This window comes from Xyrauchen texanus, chromosome 33 (assembly GCF_025860055.1).
Source record: "Xyrauchen texanus isolate HMW12.3.18 chromosome 33, RBS_HiC_50CHRs, whole genome shotgun sequence".
Taxonomy (NCBI): domain Eukaryota; kingdom Metazoa; phylum Chordata; class Actinopteri; order Cypriniformes; family Catostomidae; genus Xyrauchen; species Xyrauchen texanus.
In genome coordinates this window covers 967,789-991,378 of record NC_068308.1, presented here as the reverse complement: position 1 = coordinate 991,378, position 23,590 = coordinate 967,789, and the positions used below count along the sequence as shown (strand labels likewise).

Sequence of the window (23,590 nt, the reverse complement as noted above, 5' to 3'; positions counted from 1 at the left end):
CTTAGAATGAGGCATGAAGTCATTTATAACACATTTTAATGTCACATTAGTTCAGGTTTTACCGAGCGTCCTCATATTTAAATTTTACATTGCGTCATAAACAGAATTTTAGGGCTCTGTCAAATTAAATGTAGTTTGAAATGTAGAAAAACACCTCTTGAGTTGGCTTTACTCAGAATTGCACTCCGTCCAGCTGTGTTTGAATGCAAGAACATGTCCTCATCTTGAGCTGTTGCTAGTTTCAGCAGCTGTACTTACTGCCCCCTGCTGAAAAGAGGTGGTACTTTAAGGTTGAATCCCTCTGACCTTTATTACGGTCTATGGTCACGATATATTGCATTAAGTCGACTGCCCTAATTTCTGTGATTTTTATTTATTTATTTTTAGATGCCCCAGCATCACTTATAAGGCAACAGAATGTTATGAGCAGTGTTCACGTTGAGCATGTCTGATGCCTTAAAATACTGTTTAGTTGGTAGCTTGCTATGTTTAGGAACAGAGCTATGTGAATCAAGATTAATTTGTGTGCGTGTGGTTTTGTCTTTGCTCAGATGAAAAACTGGAAGAGGAGATACTTCATGCTGGATGACAATGCACTCAGCTACTTCAAATCAGAAATGGTCAGTCTCTCTCTCTCTCTCTCTCGCTCTCTCTGTACAGTTCATTGCTGTTGTCATTTAGTCCTGCTTGAACCTCTTGACCCGTTTGGCTGTGTGTTTTCATTGTGTTTTGCACCTGTGAATCTGTAAGCTCACATCTGATAAGTGAAAGTCCAGCCTGTGTATTGTTCCTGGCATAATCACATTTTACAAAGAAAACGTATTTACATGTGTGCCCACACAATTACACCCGTGACTCATGTGGGAGTGAAAGTTTGTTGAGTGAGTGAGTGAGTGAGTGAGTGTGTGTGTGTGTGTGTGTGTGGGTGTATGTTTACATGACAGTACTTTGTCCCCCACTAAATTGCCCAAAGCTAAATCTTACAAAACCTCTCTTTGGGAACGTCCAGTAACGCATAAAATAAATGGTTCAATATTATTAGTTTAGGGGTAGGGTTTGAGTTAGTCTGTAGTAATTATAACTAGATTGTTAAAGTCAAGGCAAACTTTGACCCTGCCCTGACATTTTAAAAAAAGTTTTAAAAGCTACAAGTTTTAGGGATTTGGGATATGGGGCGGCTGCGGCTCAGATGGTACAGTGGGTTGGCCACTAATCGCAGGGTTCGCGGTTCGATTCCTGGCCCACATGCCGAAGTGACTTGGGCAAGACTCTAGTCTAGTACCTTGCATGCAGCTCTGCCGTCATTGGTGTGTGAATGGGTGAATGAGACACAGTGTAAAGCGCTTGGAATACCGCTAATGTTAAAGAAGCACTATATAAGTGCAGGCCGTTTACCATTTACATGCCCAACCAGTATTGTAGTCAGAAAGTTTTAGGTGGGTGGGCCAAGAGAAATGATTAATTGCATGAGATCTGTACACTTTTTGATTTATTTTATTAAATTAATTTATCTACTAAAGATTGTCTACTTAAAAAAACAATAAAAGATCAATGAACAATATTTGTGTTTGAGTACATTCAGACATATTTTTATTTTATATGAGTAACATGGAAATTTAGGAGGCCTTGAGGCTGAGGACACATTTATTATTCTATTCTTTTCTCTGATTGTGTCACTACGTCACAACTCTACTGTCATTAAAGTGGGGGAGAGATGACGTTGCTGCTGTGGTAAGAGAGATAAAGCATAAAGGGATCAGGTTTAGAGGTAGAGAAAAATATTTGGAGCTATCTACATTTCCCTGATTATTACATATATAATTCAAATCAGTAAATTCATGCATATAATACTTGGAAAAAAAACAACAACTTTATTTTAGTCATATACGGTAAACAAACAATACTGGAGTTTAAAAGTTTTGAGAACACATTTTATCATCCAAACTCTTACTTATGCCATCATGTCACATTAAGCATTATCAGTTCAAATAATTGAACTTGTATCCTGACCTCTGAGTAACCCCAAAAACTTCTGCTCATGTTCAGAACAATCACCGTGAAAATGATCTGTTTAGTACTTTCATATGATGTTTATCTTCAATATTAGTCTTTTTTTCATTTATTATTAAACCAACATGGACACAAAGATTACGTTTCATGATACGTGTGTTTAAAACTAGATTTTTAAGAGATTTCTCCTTTTATCATCCTGGACAACCTTATTCGTCAATTACCCATAATTGAATATAATATTCCAGATATTAAATTATACCATCTACTTTCTCACAACTCTGAAAACAACAAATCTTTGATGTTTCTATTCTTGGTATTAAAAGTGTGTGACATTTAGATCCTCTACTGGCAGGTCAGAGGAACAAGTTAACAATATCAGGTGTGAGAAGCCCATAACACCAATAAACTGGCAGGAATATAGATGTGTGGAAGCATGTTTTAGCACAAATAAATGCCTGATTGTGGCTCACTTTTGAGTGGTAGTGGTCTGAAATCATTGAAAACGACAATGGAGAACTGTTCCACTGCAGACTCAAAGAACTTTTTTTTTTTTCCACCTAATTAATTTATCATTCCCATAGAGTTATGAAGAGCAGAGGCTGTTTTGTAAAAACTCCTCATCTGACAATGAAAATTCAATGCATTGATTACAGAATGTAATCATCAAATATTATTATTAGTGGAGGAAGATGATATGAACAAAATCTTATATCGTGATATGATTCATTTATCTACATGCCACACTGTAGTTTTATTTGCTGGAAATGTAATAATAAAAATGGGAAGCCCTCGGCTCTCTGTACCGTTTCCGTCCGCGATGCTAAGGGATGGCACTGGACCCCTAAGCCATCCCTTTCAGTTTCCGGTTGACACAGAGGTCCAGCGCCACCGGATCGAGCACTCTCTCTGCATTGCGATCCTCAGTCAGCGGTGAGGACTACTTGACGGTGCATCATTCCTCCTCCCAGGTTTCGGCACCAGTGTAACCTTTTGTGGAAAGGAGGAAGCTTGGGCTTGACAAAACACAAATGCATTTATCGTTGCAATTTTCAGTCGCACACAATAACACACTGCTTCACACAATGTTATGCTTTTCAGCTCAACTCTACACACAGTCAGCTTTGTGCATCTCTCTCTCATCTGCCACTGTCTACTGTCCTTAAATACTCCCGCCATCCCTCACGTGAACGGAAGACCGGTGTGACACACAGGTGGACCTCATTCACCACTTATGTTCCCGGCCTCGCTCTGCCCAGACCCCGCTCGGCCCGGGCATGCTCGCCATAAATACATATCATTCAGGCTCTGGATTCTGATCGGATGAGTTATATTCTAAGGCATTGTAAAATGGTCGATATACAGTATGCAAACCTGACTAGACATCTATTGAATTCTATATTAATGCAGAATGCCACATTTCTACCATCATACTGTTCTCAATGTATTACATGTTTATTTCTTAGCAGCAGTACAATTATAAGTTCAAATTAAATCAGAATAATCTAATTGAACTAAATTGTGACCAAATGTCTTATTTTATGATGTGTTACATCTGGACTGTTGTAAAAAAAGACTGATGAAAAGAATAAACACTCTGTGTCTCTGTCTTCAGGAGCGAGAGCCTTTACGAGTTATCCCACTGAAAGAGGTCAACAAAGTACAGGAGTGTAAGCAAAGGTCAGTTGTGTTTCGTATGTGTGTTGTATTAGTTTCTGAATGAGAACGTGCAATCATTCACACAATTTCTAAATTCAAATTGCACTTTCAATGAAACGAAAAAGCAATTAAAATAACAAAGTGGTAAAAAAAAAAATATAAACACCTCCCCAAATCCAAACGTCTCCAACTTCCACTACTGGCCATCACGCAAGTATCCATCACCTACAACAACATGTGGAAAATTAACCAGTCTGATCTCATGGGATTTATGTGACCATGACAAACATTTTGCAAACCAAAATAATGTGCTTTATTACACATTTGGCTGCAGTTTTCCAGTGAAATGTCCATTCCAAAAGCGAGTGAAATTATGCTGAAATCAGACGAGGTTTTTAAAGGTGCAGTCAGTAACTTTTGTCTTTGTGTTATCTTGGATGGAACATAATTGAACAGTTTTCAGTTTCAGATGTCATTGTAGAAATATAATATTCACAGTCAGTCATGATTACTTTAATCAATGAGTGAAAGACATTAATTGAGTAGTATTCGGCTGCTCATGTGATTTTAACAAGTGTGGAACCGCTCCATGTAGAATAAAACAGCTTTTATAAAGTTACTGATATGACTGGATTCTTCATTTTAATGTGAGTGCTCAGGATTTCTTACATATATTATAAAATTACAATTTATGGGGGGCAGTCTTGTAAATTTTGTCAGAGGGAGGGGTTATGGTTTAAGACTTTGAAAACCCCTGCCCGAAACCAACACCTAAACTAACCAATAGTGTCGTAAAAGCAAATGCCACATGAAAGCACATTTGCTGAAGCAGCCTCTTCATCTTGTGTCGCTTGTATGACACTTTCATTTTGAGGATCCTCAGCTGGGCTCGAGACTGGATCTTATTCTTCAAAGTCCAACACTAAACCGAGCTACTGCTGAAGCTAATCATGCTGAAATAAGTGTGTGAATTTTGGTAACGCCCGTTTCACACATACTCCGTTTGCAGTGCGTATGCGGTGCGTATTTTTTTCCATACCCATGTTAACAGGTTAGAGCTTTTACACTGCACGCGGATGCAGTCCGTCGATCCGTTCCAGCTGCGGTGCGTATACAGTAGTGCAGCGATCGTTTACGCACCGAGTCTATTTTTGCTGAATTAAAGTGGCAGCGCATTGTTCACATTAAAATAGACATAGATTGTCAAGAAACTGTAATAATTTCATCATATACGCATAATTTCAATTAATGTGTTCTACAGTTACTAAATTACAGGGTCAAGAAAAACAAAAAAGTATGATTATATTCCCAAAAGTTGCAAAATGCCATCATATATGATTTTTTTACCCCCCCAAAAAAAAGACAGAGTGAACCCAAATGCGTCTCATTCTTCTCCTTCTTAGCAACAGATATAGCGCGATAGCTTTTCTTCTGTCAACAACTCGAACTACATGTAAAACAAAGAATCACATATTTTCATACGGTTTCAATGCCTTAAACAGTCTCAAAGTTAACGTTTGGATTTAAAATCAAAATTCCTTATACATTTTTGATTTTGTGGCACACAGAAACTGCGGATCAGTAGCGCACTGCAAACGCAGCATATGTGAAAGCACTATAGCGCGTGCTGCTCCTGTACCGTATACGCACCGTAATACGCACCGCATACGCACTGCACACGGAGTATGTGTGAAACGGGCGTAAGTCTGTAATACAAATATTAATATTTATAATTTTTCAAATTATGCATTTGAGTCAAGTCAATTTTATTTGTATAGCGCCTTTCACAACACACATCGTTTCAAAGCAGCTTTACAGAATATCAGCATTAACAGACGATAAAACTGTAATGTCTATAAAGTCGATTAATCATCATTGTGTAATTTAGATAAAATACGATTCAAATTGTTTCGATATCATAAAATAGCATTGTGTGTAATAGAACAAAAACGAAGTGTTTATAAAGTCATAATCAGCCATTGAAGTTGTGATTTGTGTGAAATTGATGAAAACAGAGGTCATGTGATGTCATGCAAGGAGCAGATGTGTGAGCGACAGCTCTGCACACTTTGCAAGGTTTTTAATTATTTTCGTGTTATAATCTGGTAAGATTCGATACACCTAGTTACATATTTGTTCTGTGAGGTAAACATGGCAAAGAATTCAAAATCCTTGGGCTCTGGAGTCTTTAAAAGACACTTACGTGCTCAAGCTGAAATCTCTGACAGGCCTGCAGACCGAGGACTCGATTTGGATGGTGCGGTGGGAGAGATTCAACAGCATCTGTCCAAGATGTCTGTGATGTTGACGAAGGTTGTTGCTGACTTGGAGGATCTCGCTGTAATATGTCAATCGATTATGGCAATGGAAACAAACTTTTCTGAGTTGGTTACAAGAGTGGCAGATGTTGAGAAACAGATCGATTATCTAGAGTCATCGGAAAGGGAATAATCCGCTCATAATCAAAATAGACGTGGAAAGACTGAACAATCTCGAAAATCAGAGTTGAAGGAATAACATACGATTGTTGGAATTCTGAGCATGAAGAATGCAAAGATAAGGTGAAATTCCTGGACGAGCTCTTCCCGAGTCTGCTCGACATAACAGTCCATAAGATGGAAGTCAAGCGAGTTCAAGGAGTCCCGGCTCACAGATCGGTTGAGGGAAACGGGCCCTGATCAAGTCTGGACACATTTTTTTGATCATCCGATAAAGATCTTGTGCTGCGCAAGGCGTGGAGCAACGGAAACTTTCTTGGAAGAATCATAATATTTTGCGAATTCGACAAGAGAAAAACGCGAGCGATACAAGGAGTGTAAGAAACAGATTGCATCAACAGAAGATCACTTTTGCACTGATGTTTCTGGCCAAACTGAGAATAGATACGAAGTATTAACGTGTCCCAAACAAGTACTGTCCTTCATAAATACATTGGAGTGAGTAAGCCATTTGGTGTTTCTCATGTAAGTGGATTGACTCGCTTAACATACACTCGACTGTCTGAGGAAGCTGGGCGCCATTTTTGTTTCTGTTTGTGTTGGTTCCGTGTAGTTGCTGGAGTTTGTTTTGTGGAATAACATTTCTCCTTCAAGAAACCTTTGCATTGACGAAGGATCACTTTTGCACTGGGGTTCCCAGCCAGATTGAGAATGAATGCTGGGGATGACCGCAAAATATCTACATGCCCACACAAAAGATGTATTTTATAAAGTTGAAGGACTGAGTAAGTTATGATGTATTTTTTCATGCGACCTCCAAGTGAATTTGACTCTTGACCATCCGAGGAACCGGGATGCCAGTTTTGTTTCTTTTTGTGCTGGTTTCACATAGCAGCTGGAGTTTGTTTTATGGAAACATGGACCTTTTGAGTTTAGAGAGATGGACGCCGGTTGACACTGTCGTGCACTGGGTTAATGCACACGTTTTGCTTTTTTCTGTTTGTTTGGTTCTGGGGGATGTTTGGGTTTTGATTGTCGTTCTAATGTTGGAAGGTGGTCTGTATAAACTTGTTTTTGACACAATTCTTTTTTCTCTTTTATACCAAAATGTCTAATTTCTTTATGAGTGTGCTATCTTTCTCCACGTGGAATGAGAATGGGTTGGGGAGATATGGGGTGGGCATGTTTTCTTTAGCACTGGCTCAAGTAAGAGCAGGGGAATCAATACATTGATAAGTAAACATCTACAATTCAAATCTCTCAAACAGATTAAAGATAAATCAGGGAGAATCATTATTGTTTTAGCAGAAACTCAGGGGCAATGGTTGGTTTTGGCTAATATTTATGCACCTAACATTAATGATCAGGGCTTTTTTGAAGGGATGATGCAAGCCACTGGCATCCCTCATTTTATAATATTGGGAGGAGACATTAATCTGCTGATGGACTCAGTCCTTGAAGCAAAAGTGTGTAAGCCCCCTAGAGCAACACTGACGCTTCACAGGATGTGTAATAATGGTCTTGCAGATATTGACTTTGAACCCATCTGGTAGGGACTATAAATTTTTTTCATCAGTTCACAAGATTCATTCTAGATTAGATTTCTTTTTATATCTAAGTCCCTCATTTCATCTGTTGTTGATTGCTCAATTGGAAACATATTATTCTCAGATCACACCCTGGTGAGTTTAGAGATGTTGCCACTTACAGACAAAAATAATTCATATAGTTGCCGCTTTAATGTATCCCTTTGGCAAAATCCTGATTTCCAACAAATGTTAAAGACTGAAATCAATGTTTATATGGAGACCATCTGGTCCTCTGTGTCCTCTGTGGGTGTGGCTTGGGAGGCACTTAAGGCAGTTCTTAGGGGTCGGATCATACAGTATGCCTCATTCACAAAAAAATCCAAAGCCCGAGAACTCGTGGAGTTGGATGGAAATATTAAAAGTGCCGGGGAGAGCTGAAGCTCCGAATGTCGTCTGATGGCCTCAGAGAATTGACATGACTGAAATACAGATATAATACTATTTTGTCGCAGAAAGTGGATTTTTGGCTATTCAAGGCAAGACAGTCATCCTTTGAGTCGGGGGACAAAGCAGGGAAACTTCTCGCTAGATATATAAAGCTGAGAGTGTCTTTTCTACCATTCCCTCAGTGAAATCTGCTGGTGGTGCCTTTAAATATGAATTTCCAGGGGTGATTGCGGGAGGTGTGGTGCATAAGCTTTTGCTTTATGCAGATTATATTTTATTATTCATCTTTGACCCAACTAGATCTATGCTTTGCCTCCACAGATTTATTAATTCCTTTTCTAAGTTCTCAGTATATAGATTTAATTGGTTTAAATCCGAAGCTTTGGCTCTGACAGTGTACTGCTCAGTAACGGCCTTCTAGCCGGGTGCCTTCCAGTGGCCCAAACAGAGCATTAAGTATTTGGATATTTTATTCCAGCAAATGTTTGTTAATTTTGACCCTTTAATTTAAAGGTTTTCGAGCAATGTGGTCAGGTGGGCTTCATTACATTTATCTATTATTAGGAAGGTTAATATTATTAAAACAAATTGTATTCCAGAATTCAACTGCTACAGTCTCTCCCTATAGATGTCCCCCTCTCTTATTTCAATTGATAGCATAGCGACGTCCTTCATTTGGAATGGTAAATGTCCCAGGCTACATTTCAGTAAATTTCATATACCGATTGACAAAGGTGGGCTAGGCCTACACAAGATTTAGTTTTATTATTAGTCATTCAGTCTCAGACATTTGTCTCATTGGTCACTTCCACCTGAGAGAGCCCCTCCCTGGTTTTGTGTTGAACAGGAAGTTCTTGCCCCTATTTCACCATTGCAAAACCTTTCTATCAAGTTAACCAACTTAAATAAGTTAAGTTACACCCTGTTATCTCACATTTGCACATGATTTGGACAAGAGTGGCCAGAGTATTTAATTTGGACATTTATATAAATGTTCCCTCAAGCATATGGCTGAATCCAAAATTATGTATTAATAAGTCCCCTTCCTGTTGGTCAGAGTGGATTGTGAGGGGGTTGCTTCACTCAGCGACCTGTATGAGAGTGAAGTGTTGAGATCTTTTGAGAATTTATGTCATAATGTGAGATTCCCAGATCAGGTATTTACAGCTGCGACACCTGCTCTGTACTATTTTTGGGAGTAGCATACACACCCCTAAGTCGGCAGATACTCTTGGAGTGGTGATTACTGCTTTTGGAAAAGTTCATGAGGCATCAGTGTATTACTCCCTGTTAATTCAGAGTCTGGGGGATGAAGCTTCAACTTCTCTCAAGAGATTATGGGAGAAAGATTTTAATTTAGTATTGGAAGGAGTGTGGACTAGGATTCTAAAAAATGTCAAGTCTGTATCTAAAATGCAAGGGTTTGCCTAATGCAATTTAAAATTTTACACATATTTTACTGGACCCCCTCTAGTTATATAGGCTTGGTTTTAAAGGCACACCCACCTGCTGGCAATGCCAATCAGAAGTTGAAGACACAAATCATGTTTTTGGGGGTGTATTAAGATTCAAGATTTTTGTTTGAGTGTTCAGAGTTATTTGTGTCAAGTTTTAGGCACTCAAGTTTTACTTTGCGTTTACTTTGGGCTATGGGGCAGTCATACATTTGGGGGACAAAATTATAAAAAATATTGTTGACCAGTGTTATGATTGGCAGACAAATCATTTTAAGGGGTTGAAAGTCAGACGGAGCGCCATCATTTCCGGAGTGGTGTGCGGAGATGGTGAGGGTGGCAGCTTTTGAAGAAGGGGTATCTAGAAGATTGGGAAATTTGGACTTGTTTGAGGAAATGTGAGGCAAATATCTGGCATTTTTGGAGGGCTCTTGGGTTTGGACAGTGGAGAGAGAGGTGTAGATGTTATGTGTGTGATTAATATATTATATTTTATTTATTTAATAGTTTTATTTAATTATTTATTATTTGTTTGTGTGTTTTTACAATCATTTGGGACCACTGGGGTGTTCTTGTGGGTGGGGTTGGGGATTGGGAGGGGGGGGGGTAGTAATAGAGGGGGTTAAGTATTGATTCTGTTTGTAAATGTTCTTTTTTTATTTGTTAATGTATGAATCAATAACAAATGTTAATCTGAAAGTGAAGAAAACACACGGAAACAAAATGCGGCACTTAAAAGTCAAGTTTGCTCAAATGTAGTTATATTAACGTTCATTCTATGAGACTAGGTTGAAATGAATGATGTAAATTTAATTCATAAAGACAATTTGTAAACATGATTATGATAATAATAATACAAAATAACAATAATTGGAATATTAATAAACCTTTACCTCTAGTGTTACTTCACTTATTCTGTCCTTAAAATATAAAACACTATTTGATCTATTATTTGTAAGACTAATAAACACAAATTAATGCTGCCTAATAATTTCCACTGTGCTCCTTTCAAATGTGTTTGTGTTCCGTTAATGCTGTTATTGCTGCCTAAATAAATGAAACAAAACTCAATTTTAGGGTCAAGGTGATCGAGTTTTTGATTATTTTATGATTTAATCACTTTCATCTTTGTTTCTGAAACTACACTTTCTTTAAGCAAATGGTAAGGTTGTTTGACGTGACTTATGCCATCATTTAACTTCAAAAGAAAACTTGTGTTTGATTCTATGGCCTGCAAATGAAAACTGTTTCTTGATTGAGGGGATGAGCAATGTGTTTTAAACAAAGGTTTTTCATCCGCAGTCACTCATTATTTTTGCTTTAATGACATTTCATAATAATGTATTTTTCCTGACACGCTGCATTTTCTAAATATAAATATTCTGTTTTTATCTAGTTATGTTTATGTGCATATCTAGTGTATATGAGTCTAGAGATTAGGTTATAACTAACGTTTTATGCTATTCAGAGAACGTGTCAGCAGTGGCAATAGACACAACCGACCTTGTTTTAATATTTCAATTAGTGTCTAAAACCATAAGTGCATGATAACTATTAGGCTACTAATTCCTATATTTGGTGACTTTCCAGGTTTTGTCATGTTGATCATCATTGTTTCAATCAGCAATGTATCATCAATACCTGATTACATCGTGCCAACGCCTTACTTCACACTGGAAATACAAATCTTTACTGTTCTTTTCTTTGTCACAAGACGTCTGGACAATATCGTGTTCTATTTTTCAGGTCATGTGTGCCATTTTGTTATGTTAAAATACCTTCTCCTACTCCAGTTCAATATGTGACGATCAGTAATCCATTGGGACTGACTTCATGAAGATTGTAAACTCCTAACATTGCTCTGTTTGTTTGATTGGCCTGAAATGCCAGTTTTTGATTCATCCATCGGTGTGAGTTCAGGGAGGGGGAGTGTGTGGGAAAACATTCATGAAGTTTGGTGTCGCGACTGTCAGAATGCAAAATATCATTTTTATCATAAACACTTCTATCAAATGATGTCTCTGTGACCTGCGTGTTCTGTCAGGGTGGATCAGACAAATATTTTTGTATAGAAGTTTCATGTTTACATGGGGGAAATGCAGCATGGTTGAATGTTTAGTTGCTGTTTGTTGAGTCTGGCAGGCCCCTGAACAATAACAGATCTTCCATCGCACATCTGTGCTCAACAGTTGATGATTTTTCTCATGATCCTTTTGTTTGCAGTGATTTGATGATGAGAGACAATCTTTTTGAGCTGGTCACTATCTCAAGAACCTTCTATATTCAGGTAAGAACTTCAAATTCATGTCACTTTTTCTGAATGCATGAACTCCACCTTGATATTGAAGAAGTTTTGCATTCATTGATTTTGCATTCATTGATTCCTCACGAGTGAACACATTAGAAACATCTCTGAGTTCAGAAACGTTACGACAGCACACGCGCACACACACACACACACACACACACACACACACCTCTTTATTCTTTCTTCTGTCTAGAATAAAAATTATATTTCCAGTGCAATCAGCAAAAATAAACTAAGCATTTAAAAAAAAGATTTGTGAAAACATAAATGGAGTGGTGGTGGTGTAGTGGACTAAAGCACAGGGCTGTTAATCAGAAGGTCGCTGGTTCGATCCCCACAGCCACCACCATTGTGTCCTTGAGTAAGACACTTAACTCCAGGTTGTTCCGGGGGGATTGTCCCTGTAATAAGTGACCTGTAAGTCGCTTTGGATAAAAGCGTCTGCCAAATGCATACATGTAAATGAACCTGTGGTTTTCAAACGGTGGAACACAGATTACCCCCAGGTAGTGCACAACACGAAACTAAATTTCACTAGTAGAAATGTTGGTATTTTGAGTTTTTTATTACAGAATATTTAAAAACTCATGCTGTCATAACATGATCAACAGGTTTTTGTTCATGCCAGCTCGAGTGGATACTGTGGTTTAACCCTTTAAGCTCTGAAGGTGTTTTTCAAGATTTCCTGTTTCAGTGGCAAACCCAAAATGAAGGATTATAACTCCTCAATAAACAAACAAGGCGGGTCAAGTGTTTGGTATCATTGTGAATAAAACTTTTCAAATGTTGTAATGATATAGATTATGATATATTCTGAGACTCTGAGCCTAAGAAACTTATGAACAATCACAACAACAAAAACTTATTTGACATGATATATCTCTGGGTGTCTCAGTTATTGTTATGTTTCAGTCATGTCAACTGTAGCTGAGAAAGATTTTGTGTTGATATGACAAAGCCATCAATTTTAAAGGCACAATTTTCCAGTACATTTTATGTGCCCAACAAGTGTAATATTTAAGCAAAAATACATGTGTCCATTTAAATCAAGCTTTTATTCAGGTGTTTCTGTGTGTTTCTAGATAAGGAGTTCGCAGCATGACACAGTGTAATTATTAATCCCCATAAAGCTGTCATTTACTCCTTGAATCAAACAGACACACCAAAAACTAAGAACTCTAAAATTCATGGTCATTTTTTATCTCAAATTGTTATGCTGGTAATGTTATTTGTAATTTATATCTTTGTATTAAATTACAAAAGAGTGCAAAATATACTAGAACCTCACTGTACTTTTTCCTTTTTGTAGTTACAGTTGTACTCAAACATGAAATCACATCAGAAATCCTGTATCTAGAATACTAAAATGTTCTTATTGGACATCAGGGAATCATTTGTTGTGTTTATGTTGAGGAACACATTGAATGTTTATGATAAAACAGTATTGTGAAATGTGATGTTCAAACTGAAGTCTGTTCCGGCTACATTGGTCATGGAGATACTCGAGGTCTTTTGATTTGGTATTTGAAAAGGAAATAACGGATCTTTGTTTTTGTTTCTGTCTCAGTCTGACAGTCCAGAGGAGATGCATGGCTGGATCAAGGCAATCTCTGGGGCCATAGTGGCTCAGCGGGGCCCGGGGCGCACGGCAGCCTCTGTAAGAACTCTCTCTCTCTCTGTACTAACAGCTGTTTAGTGTTCATTCTCATCTTGTTCATCTCCAAGTCAGCCATGATTCTCTTCAGATGTCACTCATTTGTGTTGTTGATGGATTGAAAGGTCCAAAGGTCTTACAAGGAAAGTTCACCCAAAAATGAAAAGTCTGTCATCGTCTACTCTGTTACATCCTTGGAAATCTGTATGTTTTTTTTTTTTCTTCCATGCAACACAAAATTAGCTTTTTGGAGCTGGACAGCTTGTCATTGGTCCTCATTCATGAATCACGAGCAGAACTACTTTTGTGTAAATGGTTAGTAAATCCATTCTGATGTCAATTCGGTTTCATGAAAGTTTTCGTATTTTCAGAACGCTAGTTGGTACTGATAAATGTACACCTGCTAAAAACCGTGTGTAAATCACGTGTTGTGAGTAAATTTAGATAGAAGTGAAGTTAAATAACTCATGAAAAAGTTACCTAACAATTAAATGAGTGATATTAAGGGAAAAAAAATCATAAATTACTTTTCTTTACTGTTGGAATGTATTTTTTCAAGTATAATTTTTTCCCAAATCTGTGTTACTGGTTGGACAGTTTTTTTTTATTTTATTTGAAATGAGCGCTATAATTTAGGTTTCATAATTTAGTGTAGGCATAGGTAAATTCAGTTGATAACGTACGGTCAATACTAATGCTGTTAAATCCATAAATAAACACATCGCAGGCAGGTGTGAACAACAGAGGGGGGGACTGCACACTGTCATGTAGCTTGCAGATCTGTAATATCGTACAGGGTTTTGGTCAAAGATCTTCTTCAGGCATTCTATTCATTTCTCTGAGGATTCTTCCAGTTTCAAGTATATCACTGTTACCATCATGATTTATCATCAGATGATGCTGGCGATGCACATAACTGAACCGGAGAAGATTAATAGTGGTGAACATCCTCCTCCCGTTATTTACACTCATGTCAAACCATTTTTATTGACTTCTTGAACGGTTTGATTCACAAAAGATCATCATATGACAGCAAAAACATGCGATGACAGTAAGTCCTCACTTTCTTTGTGATGCTGTTGTGCTTGATAAATCAAACTTTTACGACGTGAATGCACTTCATTCATAAAAACGATTTCATTTCTGTTCCACATAGATGCATGGATGTTCACTTAAATGGTGTTTTCATGGGCATGGATTATGATAATTGTGAATGAACGTGTACACGTCCTCTATTTACGAATGTTTGGCATTCACTAACATACACACCTTTTACTAACAAATCTAGGCAGTACGAAGCGTTTGTGTGTCCGAGGGAAAGTTTTCGCGAAGGTCCATTTTATTTATATGTTGCTCAGAATTGACTTATATATTGACAAAAGTTTCATGAATGAGGATTATTGTGTGGAAAAGATTTTGAATGATATGAGGACTATTAAACGATGACTGGATTTTCACTTTTTGGTGAACTATTCCTTTAAGCAAGATGACAGTAAACACTTTAGTGCACATCAAGGTACACACTTTACATGACACATACTGTACTTCTCAGATCAGCTTTTCCTGTGTTCTGCTGAATTTGACATCAAAATAGCATTTAAGAAGTCATATTATAAGGAATCCAACTGTTCTTGATCTTCTAAGGCTTGGTGTTTTTTTCAAGTGTCAGTCAGCGCAACACGCTTCTGTGTTCAAGGATAGCTGCAACGAGCCGAGCGCATTTACACTGCATCAAACTGCATTTACCTTGAGACAGCGTCCCAAACGTGTGCCATTAGATAGACTGAAAACCAAGTAAACAGTGCGACACAATCACACTGGACGGGTATGATGACACACAAGAAAAATGGACAAACTGAGTTTCACAAGTGATTCTGTGGACTGTAGAGCAGTGATGGGCTCATGGAAATAAAACAACAATATCTTGACTTCTAAAGCCTCTCACTGTATTGTCAAATCAGTGCGCTTGAATCGTGCAGTTGACCAATTAGAATGGAGTATACCACAGATCTGAATAATAAATAAATGCCTATTCTTAATATAAACATAATTCAAAGACATTCTATGTTTCATGTCTATTTATGTATCTATTTGGCAGGTATAGTTGGGTAATAAGCTGGATAATGATGATCAGATAGATGGTCATTAGAAGTAATTTCTGCCGCTCAACGTTGGGGTCCTGATCACCCTGTCGGTGACAACCGACTGACTGTTACTATCCCTTACTTTTTGATAGCTATTTTGATTATTATGTATGGAATTATCTGTATTAGATATTGATATTTGTGATTGATTATATTAATTTAGACATAATCATGTAATTAATTCAATTACAAATTATAATCAATTGACAGCCCTATTAATATTATAAATGGATTATAAGTGAAGAAAATAAAATGCTAAACATGTGCTTTAAACTGGCCATTGAAGAGCATTTGGATTAAAAAAGAATAATATAAATAATAATAATATTTCAAGAGATTTTTATTATATATCCAATGGATAAAATGCCAACACATTCATTTCAAAAGCAAGCTAACAAGCCGTTTAGACAACGAGCTAGAGTTCATTCTACCCCACTGTACTATATGTTATTTCTGTCTGTTCGTGCCTGATGAATGTGCGCTGTGTTGCAGATGCGTCAGGCCAGGCGGCTCTCGACCCCTTGTATACAGAGGTATACATCCTGCACTGCTGAATGCAGCACGTATGTGTGTGGAGGTCAAACGCTTGTGCTTTCTGCCTGTCTGTGTGTCTGCACCCTAGACCAATGTAGTGCTTTAACTAGATCTCAGCAGAGTAGAGCTGCTTCATCTAAACAAAGCAACCCTTATTTCATGCTCGAGAGACCTTTGACACCCATCATTCTGTCCATCCCAGCAGTTGTGAGCTTTACCTTAATGTATATTCAGTTCATCCATCCACTCATTTCATAAAGCACCTTCTCATCCACTTACACTTCCTGTTCAGGACTTCACCAGTAGATGCGTGGATGTGTTCTTTGTCCAATACAAGTTTTCTGGGCTCTATGTAAATTCGTCTTTTAGTATTATTCAGTGTATAAAACACTGCCTCTATTGTTTGGCTGAAAATCTTTTCCTCAGCCCGCTTTAAAATTGACCTTTTATAGGTCATGTGTTGTACTGTATGAATGATCATGATATAATATAAACAACAGCATTTCGTACTCTTCTCTTCTTTTATAGTGTCCATCTTAACTGTTTCATTTCATTTCCTGACCTCCATGTTCTTTTCTTGCCATTTACAATCATTCATTCCACATGTTCACCCTGTGTTGACTGAAGCGTTCTCTGTGTTTGATATTATTGAATGCATGCTGTGGATGGTGGATGGGGAGAGTTTGTCATGTTTCATCAGAGCTGATCAAGAGTGAAGAACAAACGTTTCTATCGCTCAGCAAGTCAGGCTGAAGTAACGTATTCACTCTCCACAACATGGATTAAAGCTAGTTTCATTAGACTCAATTTGATGGATTTTGATTGTCTTCGCCACGTGGAGTGTCACGGGGTGCACTAAGACTTGTCAGATCTGTTTAAAATGATTTATACTTTACCCACATGAGATGAAGACTCCAGTCTCATCAGTGGTCTAGAAAATAACTCAAAGTTTTATTGCACAAAAGGCGGCTCCCCCTCGAGTTGCTTTTGGAATAACATTATTTTGTGCACCTTTTAAAGAATAATTCACTCAAACATTACTGTCATCCTTCACTCACCCGTATGTTGTTCCAGACTGGTGTGACTCTGTCAAGCTCCAAAAATGACCAAAAAAAAGCAGCATAAAATTAATCCATATGACATGTGCGCTATAATCCAAGTCATCTGAAGTAATGCGATAGATTTTAAATTTAAGCCATTATTCACAAAACCATTTCTTAATTCAGGAGTTACTAATTACTTTTATCAAGTTGTAGTCAGATTACTTCATTGAAAATGTAATCACATAGCTAATTATTTTAAGTTATTTTCTAGAACACTTAAAAAAAGAATAGTTTATATTTCCTCATTTATTAATACATGTAAGTTGTACACACAGCACCTCACACAGCCTTCAGGAGTCATTTTTATTCAAGTACTCCAATCCACACACAAAAACAAGTAATCAATTACTCAAATTAACATGCTAGTTAAAAATAACAAGTGTGCCGTTTGTGAAATTACAATTTTGTTTTATTTACAAATGTTACCAAGAATTGTTTCAATATAAGCTACTTCAACAAACTATGCTTTCCTTTCAGGAATAAAATGAAATTAACAATATGCATTAATACACATTTAATAAAAAACAACATTTGCTTTCACTTGAGCTTACATAGAAACCAGTATTGACAGCATTAGGGTAAGGCACATACATAAACTCTAGTCTACATAAAGGCTATCGCATTTTTATAATTTCACATGGTATTATTCCGAAAAACTAGTGGTGAAAGTTTGCTTTTTATAAATGCAATCTGCCCGTGTTCAGAGATATAACACACAGCTTCCCAGTTTCTCGTACCGCTTCCCAGTTTCTTTCCACCATAGAGTATAATTCAATACAAATATTACAAGTACTTGTAATATAACTAAGTTTAGCTTGAAAGCACACAAAGATGCCTTGACGACACACATCCACAGCGCCCCTCGGTGGACTCAATTGTAACTGCATGATTAGGTGAGAGATTCCGTGGAAAAGTACAGGATAATTCAGTGCTGCTCACTGCAGGCTAATGCACACAGAAAAACATGATATTTGTGTAGTGATTTTAATAGTCGACAATCTGGACAAGAATGAGTAATTGATTAGTGGATTACTTCAGGGTATCCGCGGGGTCTTGAAAAGTATTAAAAGGTGATAAATCAATTTTGGGAAAATTAAGACCCTTAAAAAGTATTAAAAAGTCTTATCACTGCTTTATAAAGTCTTAAATTTTGAAAGTATTTTTTCTGAATTAGCTGGCCAACAGTTTGAGTCCCAAAAACATCATAAAAGTGTGTGAATTTAGTCATTTTTATTAAAAAAACGAACAGGTACATAAAAAACTAGGCTATTGTGGGTGTGTTCGTAAATTGCCTCTGAAAGCACCAGAGCGGGCAGGCGGGCGGAAGTTCAAAAGCACAATGTACGCTCTGGCGTTCCCAGTGCGTATTACAACGCACCGAAATGTTTTAAGAGAAGGTTGGTGAACTCATGAACAGAATGGGGAAGTGCAAATTTGCAGCGTCCTGGATGGAAATGCCGGACTTCAAAGAGTGGCTGCAGCCAGTCGAGGGGAATGTCAGGGAGGCATATTGTACATTATGCAAGAAAAAAATAAGTATTGTGTCAATGGGCATTAACTCGTTAAAGTCCCACATGTGCTGTGCTAGCCACAAAGCCGCTGCTAGCCGCCGAGAGCGGCTGCTCTCCATCGCTAGCTTCTGTGGTAATCGCGTTGCACCACCACAACCTAGTGCCAACGTTGTTACACCACCGGCAGTCGCACCTGAAGCTACAGCTACGACCCGGGCTGTCTCCGCTTCCTCATCTTCTGCAGCCGACATCAGAGTGGCTCTGGGCGGCACAGCATCACTGCGTGCTGAGGTGTTGTGGTGTCTCCACACAACGGAGAAACACCATTCACTGAATTGAAATGGCAGAGGGGAAATCTGGGGCATTAATGGCACAACTGATCACGAAGTCCAACATCCTCAGAAGACGTAGTAAAGAAAAACGGAACGAATTGGTCCAAACTGTGAAGCTGCTGGGAACAAAATCAGAAGAACTGAGGCACACGTCAGCATGATTGTTGTTGAGGGTGGAGCAAAGTTTTGTTTTGTTTTTTAATAAACTTTGCTTTGATTTACTATCCCAGCCTATTTTATTTATTTTTTTTGTATCAGAGTGGTCTATAGTCTTTATCACAAACTAAAACTGTTAAGTTAAAAGTATCACTGATGTAAATGGTTACAGCTTGAAGTGGCGGTGAGGTATTAAAAAATATTGAGAAGTTCTTGAAAAAGTCTTGAAAAGGTATTAAAATTAACTTCAAGATTCCTGCATATACCCTGTACTTGTGCACATCCCTACTTAAAACTAAAAGTCAGTAACTGTAATCCAATAATAAGAATTTAAAATGTAAGTTTTTACACTACTTTTTGACTTTAAAAGTCAGTAGATTACTTTGTAATCAGATTTGCACCAACACTTGTCACATGACCGTCACTGGTGTCGATCCATGTAAGAACCAAATCTTAGGCTTGGAGCAACAAACAAATGAGTAAATGATGGCAACATTGTCTTTTTTGGATGAACTGTTGCTTTAATGTATTTCAGTAAAGAATTGATTAAAGCATTATAATTCTTCAGCTTCAGACAACGTTTTGTTTTTGAACCTGCCTTCATGTTAAATTCCCCTGTGGTGTTTGTTTGCTGTGTGTGCATGTCCATCTCTTATTTTTACCTTTCAGAGATTAAAATGACACAGAGACACTAACAATCCAAAGTGAGCGCTTCCTCTGTATGACCAGGAGATCTATCGCTGTAGCTTTCACTCCCACTGTCTCCTGACCTGACTGTCGCCGTGTCCCTGTGGCTCCTGCTGTAACTCTTGCTTCACCCGCTCCTTGTCTTCCCTCACTACCTGAGTGGTCCTCACTGTACTGACTGTCCTGCACTTTTGACCCCTTTCTAAGGCACTGAGCCCTGACACATTGTGCTGTTGCTGTAACCTCCACTGCTTTCTCTCCCATTACATCATCTCCGCAGGAGCCCACTGAACCCGCCCCCGTCTTCAACAGTGAATCGAGTGTGCCAGCCCCTCGCTCACCCCTCCCCGTACTCCATTACCCAGAACGGCACTCCGCCTCGGGCCCTCAGCATGGCGTGGGAGGAGCCCGACCTCAACAGTCTCCTGCTGGGGGCCCGAACACGCCTGTCACTCCAGGAGTCGCCCCAAATCTTCTTCAAGTAAATGACGATGACTCGTCGCTGTGGCAATGCCCAAACAACCGAGCGGAGTCACCGAATTGCTCATCGGACGAAGATCTGCAGGTTACCAAGGTGTAAGAATATACATATAGTACACACACACACACACACACACACACACACACACACACACATATTGCAAAAAATAGTGTGATCTCAAAACAAGCAAAACTATTACGATCAAAAGCAGGACAGGGACTCGGGAGGAACTGTGCCCAGTGCATCATGGGACATGGACTGCCCTGTGGGATTATGGGAAGCCTCTCACAGAGGTGTACACTAAAACCAGTGAACTGTCAGGTGATTATGAGGCCTGTGACGTCCCTTTTCCACTCAAACTCAACTGCATTACAAGTTATTACTATAATCTCGATATTACAATTTGGTCGACACTGATTGCCAAAAATGATTGTTATGGTTGGCCGATAATAATGCAGTTAAAGGTACAGTTTACAAACAAACGCTCAGCGATGGCACTTCCGGGTTCTTTTGGCACGGTGGAGAAGAACTGCTGTCTATGGGCTCTTCACTCAAATTGATCTAAAATGCCCCAAAAAGTGCTGTTTGAGGAGTTGAAACACCCTGTTTCTGAAAGATTATTGGAGATGAGGGCTTCATTCAATTTCCTTCAGGATCTGGATTTGACATCATTTATGATATTTCTCTGATCACCGTCATTGTTATCCCGCAGCTTCTGTTGTGAATTGCACAAAGTCTGACTGCAGAATATTTCTGAAAGTGTGACAGATATGAGTTCAAATATGATGTAACGATGATCTGATATAAACAGGATCAGCATGTAAGATCTAACACGATGAACTGCAGCCCGTCTCGCCTCCACCGCAGCACATACTGACTGTTTGTGAGCGGCTATATGAATACAAATAATAAGAATGACTTTGCATTTATTTTGAATGCATTAAGTAACTTGTTCAATCTAAAACAACTGTAATTACATTTGAATATTTAAGTCAAATATTATTATTTACTGTTTGTCATTTCAGCAGTAAAGATATATTTCATGTCTGATGGTAGTTTTCATTAATCTAGTGGGTTAAGCGTGTGAGGATTATACTCATCAACCTCTTACATGTATGACATAATCATACAGTCCTTTAAGAACAAGTTCAATCTGGTTTTGTTGATAGTTTAGAAAGAAGCTACATACATTTCTTCACTGTAAAGCACAGATATTCCTTTATAATAACTGGTGTTAACATAAATATGTTTTTTAAATATGTATAATTATACAGTATATAAAAGATGACTGAAACTGCACCACTGCTCATATCCACCATTGAAATGAACCCGGAAGCGCAGTTGCCAGCGGTGTGTCATCAGAGTAATGTCATCTGTACTGTTCGGCGGGTGTTTAAACATACAGTAGTGTCACATGCTTCAGGAGAATCCGTCATCAAAACATTTTAATGTCCAGCAGAAAAGATGGAATAATGTTCAGAACATTTGAAACATGGCATAGAAATGCTGTTACAGTTTAACTTGGGAAAAATAAGATCAATAAAACAAAATTAAATCTAATTAATTACATATATAATAAAATAAATATTTATACATAGATATGTATTATTATTATTATAATGAAATAGTTTTTATTTATTTAAAAATATATTTTAAAATATTGCATTAAACGGGGGTACTTATTTTTTATAATTGTTTTTATTATATTTTTATTAAAGCAATATTTTATTACAAATAAATATATTAAATAAAATAATAAATCAAATGTATTGTATTATCTGTTTCCACTATTGTCCTACTCAGACTTTTATATATAATTAAATAAATAATTCTCCAATATATCATTCTTTGAATTAATCTGGTGCTTTTCTGTCCTTTTTCTTGGGGTTCAGTTTAAACTTTGTCCTGTAGTAACATGTTTTATTTGTAGAGGCCACAAGGTCAAAGTGTTTTTGATTTTATTGTTAACTGAATTGAATTTTCCATTTGAATGTTTCATGTATTATATTAAATTTGATTTGAGGCCACAGAAACATGCTTCTGTTCCGTAATGCTGTAGAAGGAATGTGTGTTTGTTATTATATTTCAGCATCGACACACTGACACTCATTAGGGTTTGTTCCTGAAACCAGTGCAGTAATTCTCTTGTTCACAGAGGTCGTTCTAGTGGCATGTAGTCTTGTGTTTGGTGAATGCGCGCGCGCACACACACACACAGAGAACAGATTGAAACCCATGTAAACATACAGTACAAACACTCCTGTACTGCATCATTATATTGATGTGCATCTGTGCTTTTGTATTGTGCGTGTCTTGTAATGATCATTGACACAACTGAACTGGAAATATCCAGCTTGTCATGTTTGCTTCCAGATTATTGCATACAATTTTTATAGGGTGAGCGTAACTAAAGACTGGATTTACCAAGGAAGATTTTAAGTGAACATTCTCCAAACTTTGTCAACATGGTCACACAAAAAAATAATAATCTCAATTTATTTTACATCATAACCTTTTTGTGTTTGTTTGTTTTTCTGTTGCCAGTCATTGTTTATTTCCAGGATTACCTTCGATTTTGATTGCCAGATTGTTTTAATGTTGTTGTTGAATGCCGCTGTATTTCTCTCTCAGTTTACAGTTTATTGTGCCCAGGTGGATCTGCAGCACAAACGTTGGTTTGATAAAGCACGGGCATAAACAGATTTAGTGTAATCTGGATTCAGTGACTGGAGATTTGAATCCAATCTGTTCACATGTTTGTGTATGTGTGGACTTGTCCGTCAGTAAATCATGTTGCACAACTCCATCTGTACAGCTGTAAAAGTGTCTGTAGCTGTTTTCAACCTTACAAACAGTGTACCTCATAATCCTGAGCATTATTTATTTTGTGGAATTACAAATTAAAACCATCAAATCATTTCTATGTTTTTCCTATTGTGTTGTGTACACTGTTGGGTAATAACGGATGGCACGTAATCTGGATTATGTAATCAGATTATAAAAATCAAGTACTTGTAATTTTATTACATTTACATATGTGAAGTTAGTTTTATGGACTACATTATTACATATTAGTTACATTTCCAGTCAACCAATAGAATAATTCAGTCCATAATTCTAGATTTTGGAGTTTGATTTCATGT

General features: G+C 37.7%; 1 protein-coding gene across 4 annotated transcripts in view; it reads left to right on the top strand.

Moving 5' to 3' along the window:
- Positions 1-22,117, top strand: part of plekha1b (pleckstrin homology domain containing, family A (phosphoinositide binding specific) member 1b) — an 85,359-nt gene extending 63,242 nt beyond the window's left edge. The window contains exons 8-13 of one of the 4 annotated variants that reach the window (XM_052102787.1): positions 552-620; positions 3,626-3,690; positions 11,761-11,824; positions 13,413-13,502; positions 16,136-16,176; positions 20,247-22,117. In XM_052102787.1, coding sequence (XP_051958747.1) covers positions 552-620; positions 3,626-3,690; positions 11,761-11,824; positions 13,413-13,502; positions 16,136-16,176; positions 20,247-20,451 — 534 coding nt within the window. In that variant the 3' untranslated portion in view covers positions 20,452-22,117. Of the gene's footprint in view, positions 1-551; positions 621-3,625; positions 3,691-11,760; positions 11,825-13,412; positions 13,503-15,162; positions 15,399-16,135; positions 16,177-19,948 lie in introns of those variants that run through there. The other 3 variants (XM_052102786.1, XM_052102790.1, XM_052102789.1) reach the window with 3 other exon arrangements.
- Positions 22,118-23,590: the final 1,473 nt, after the last annotated feature.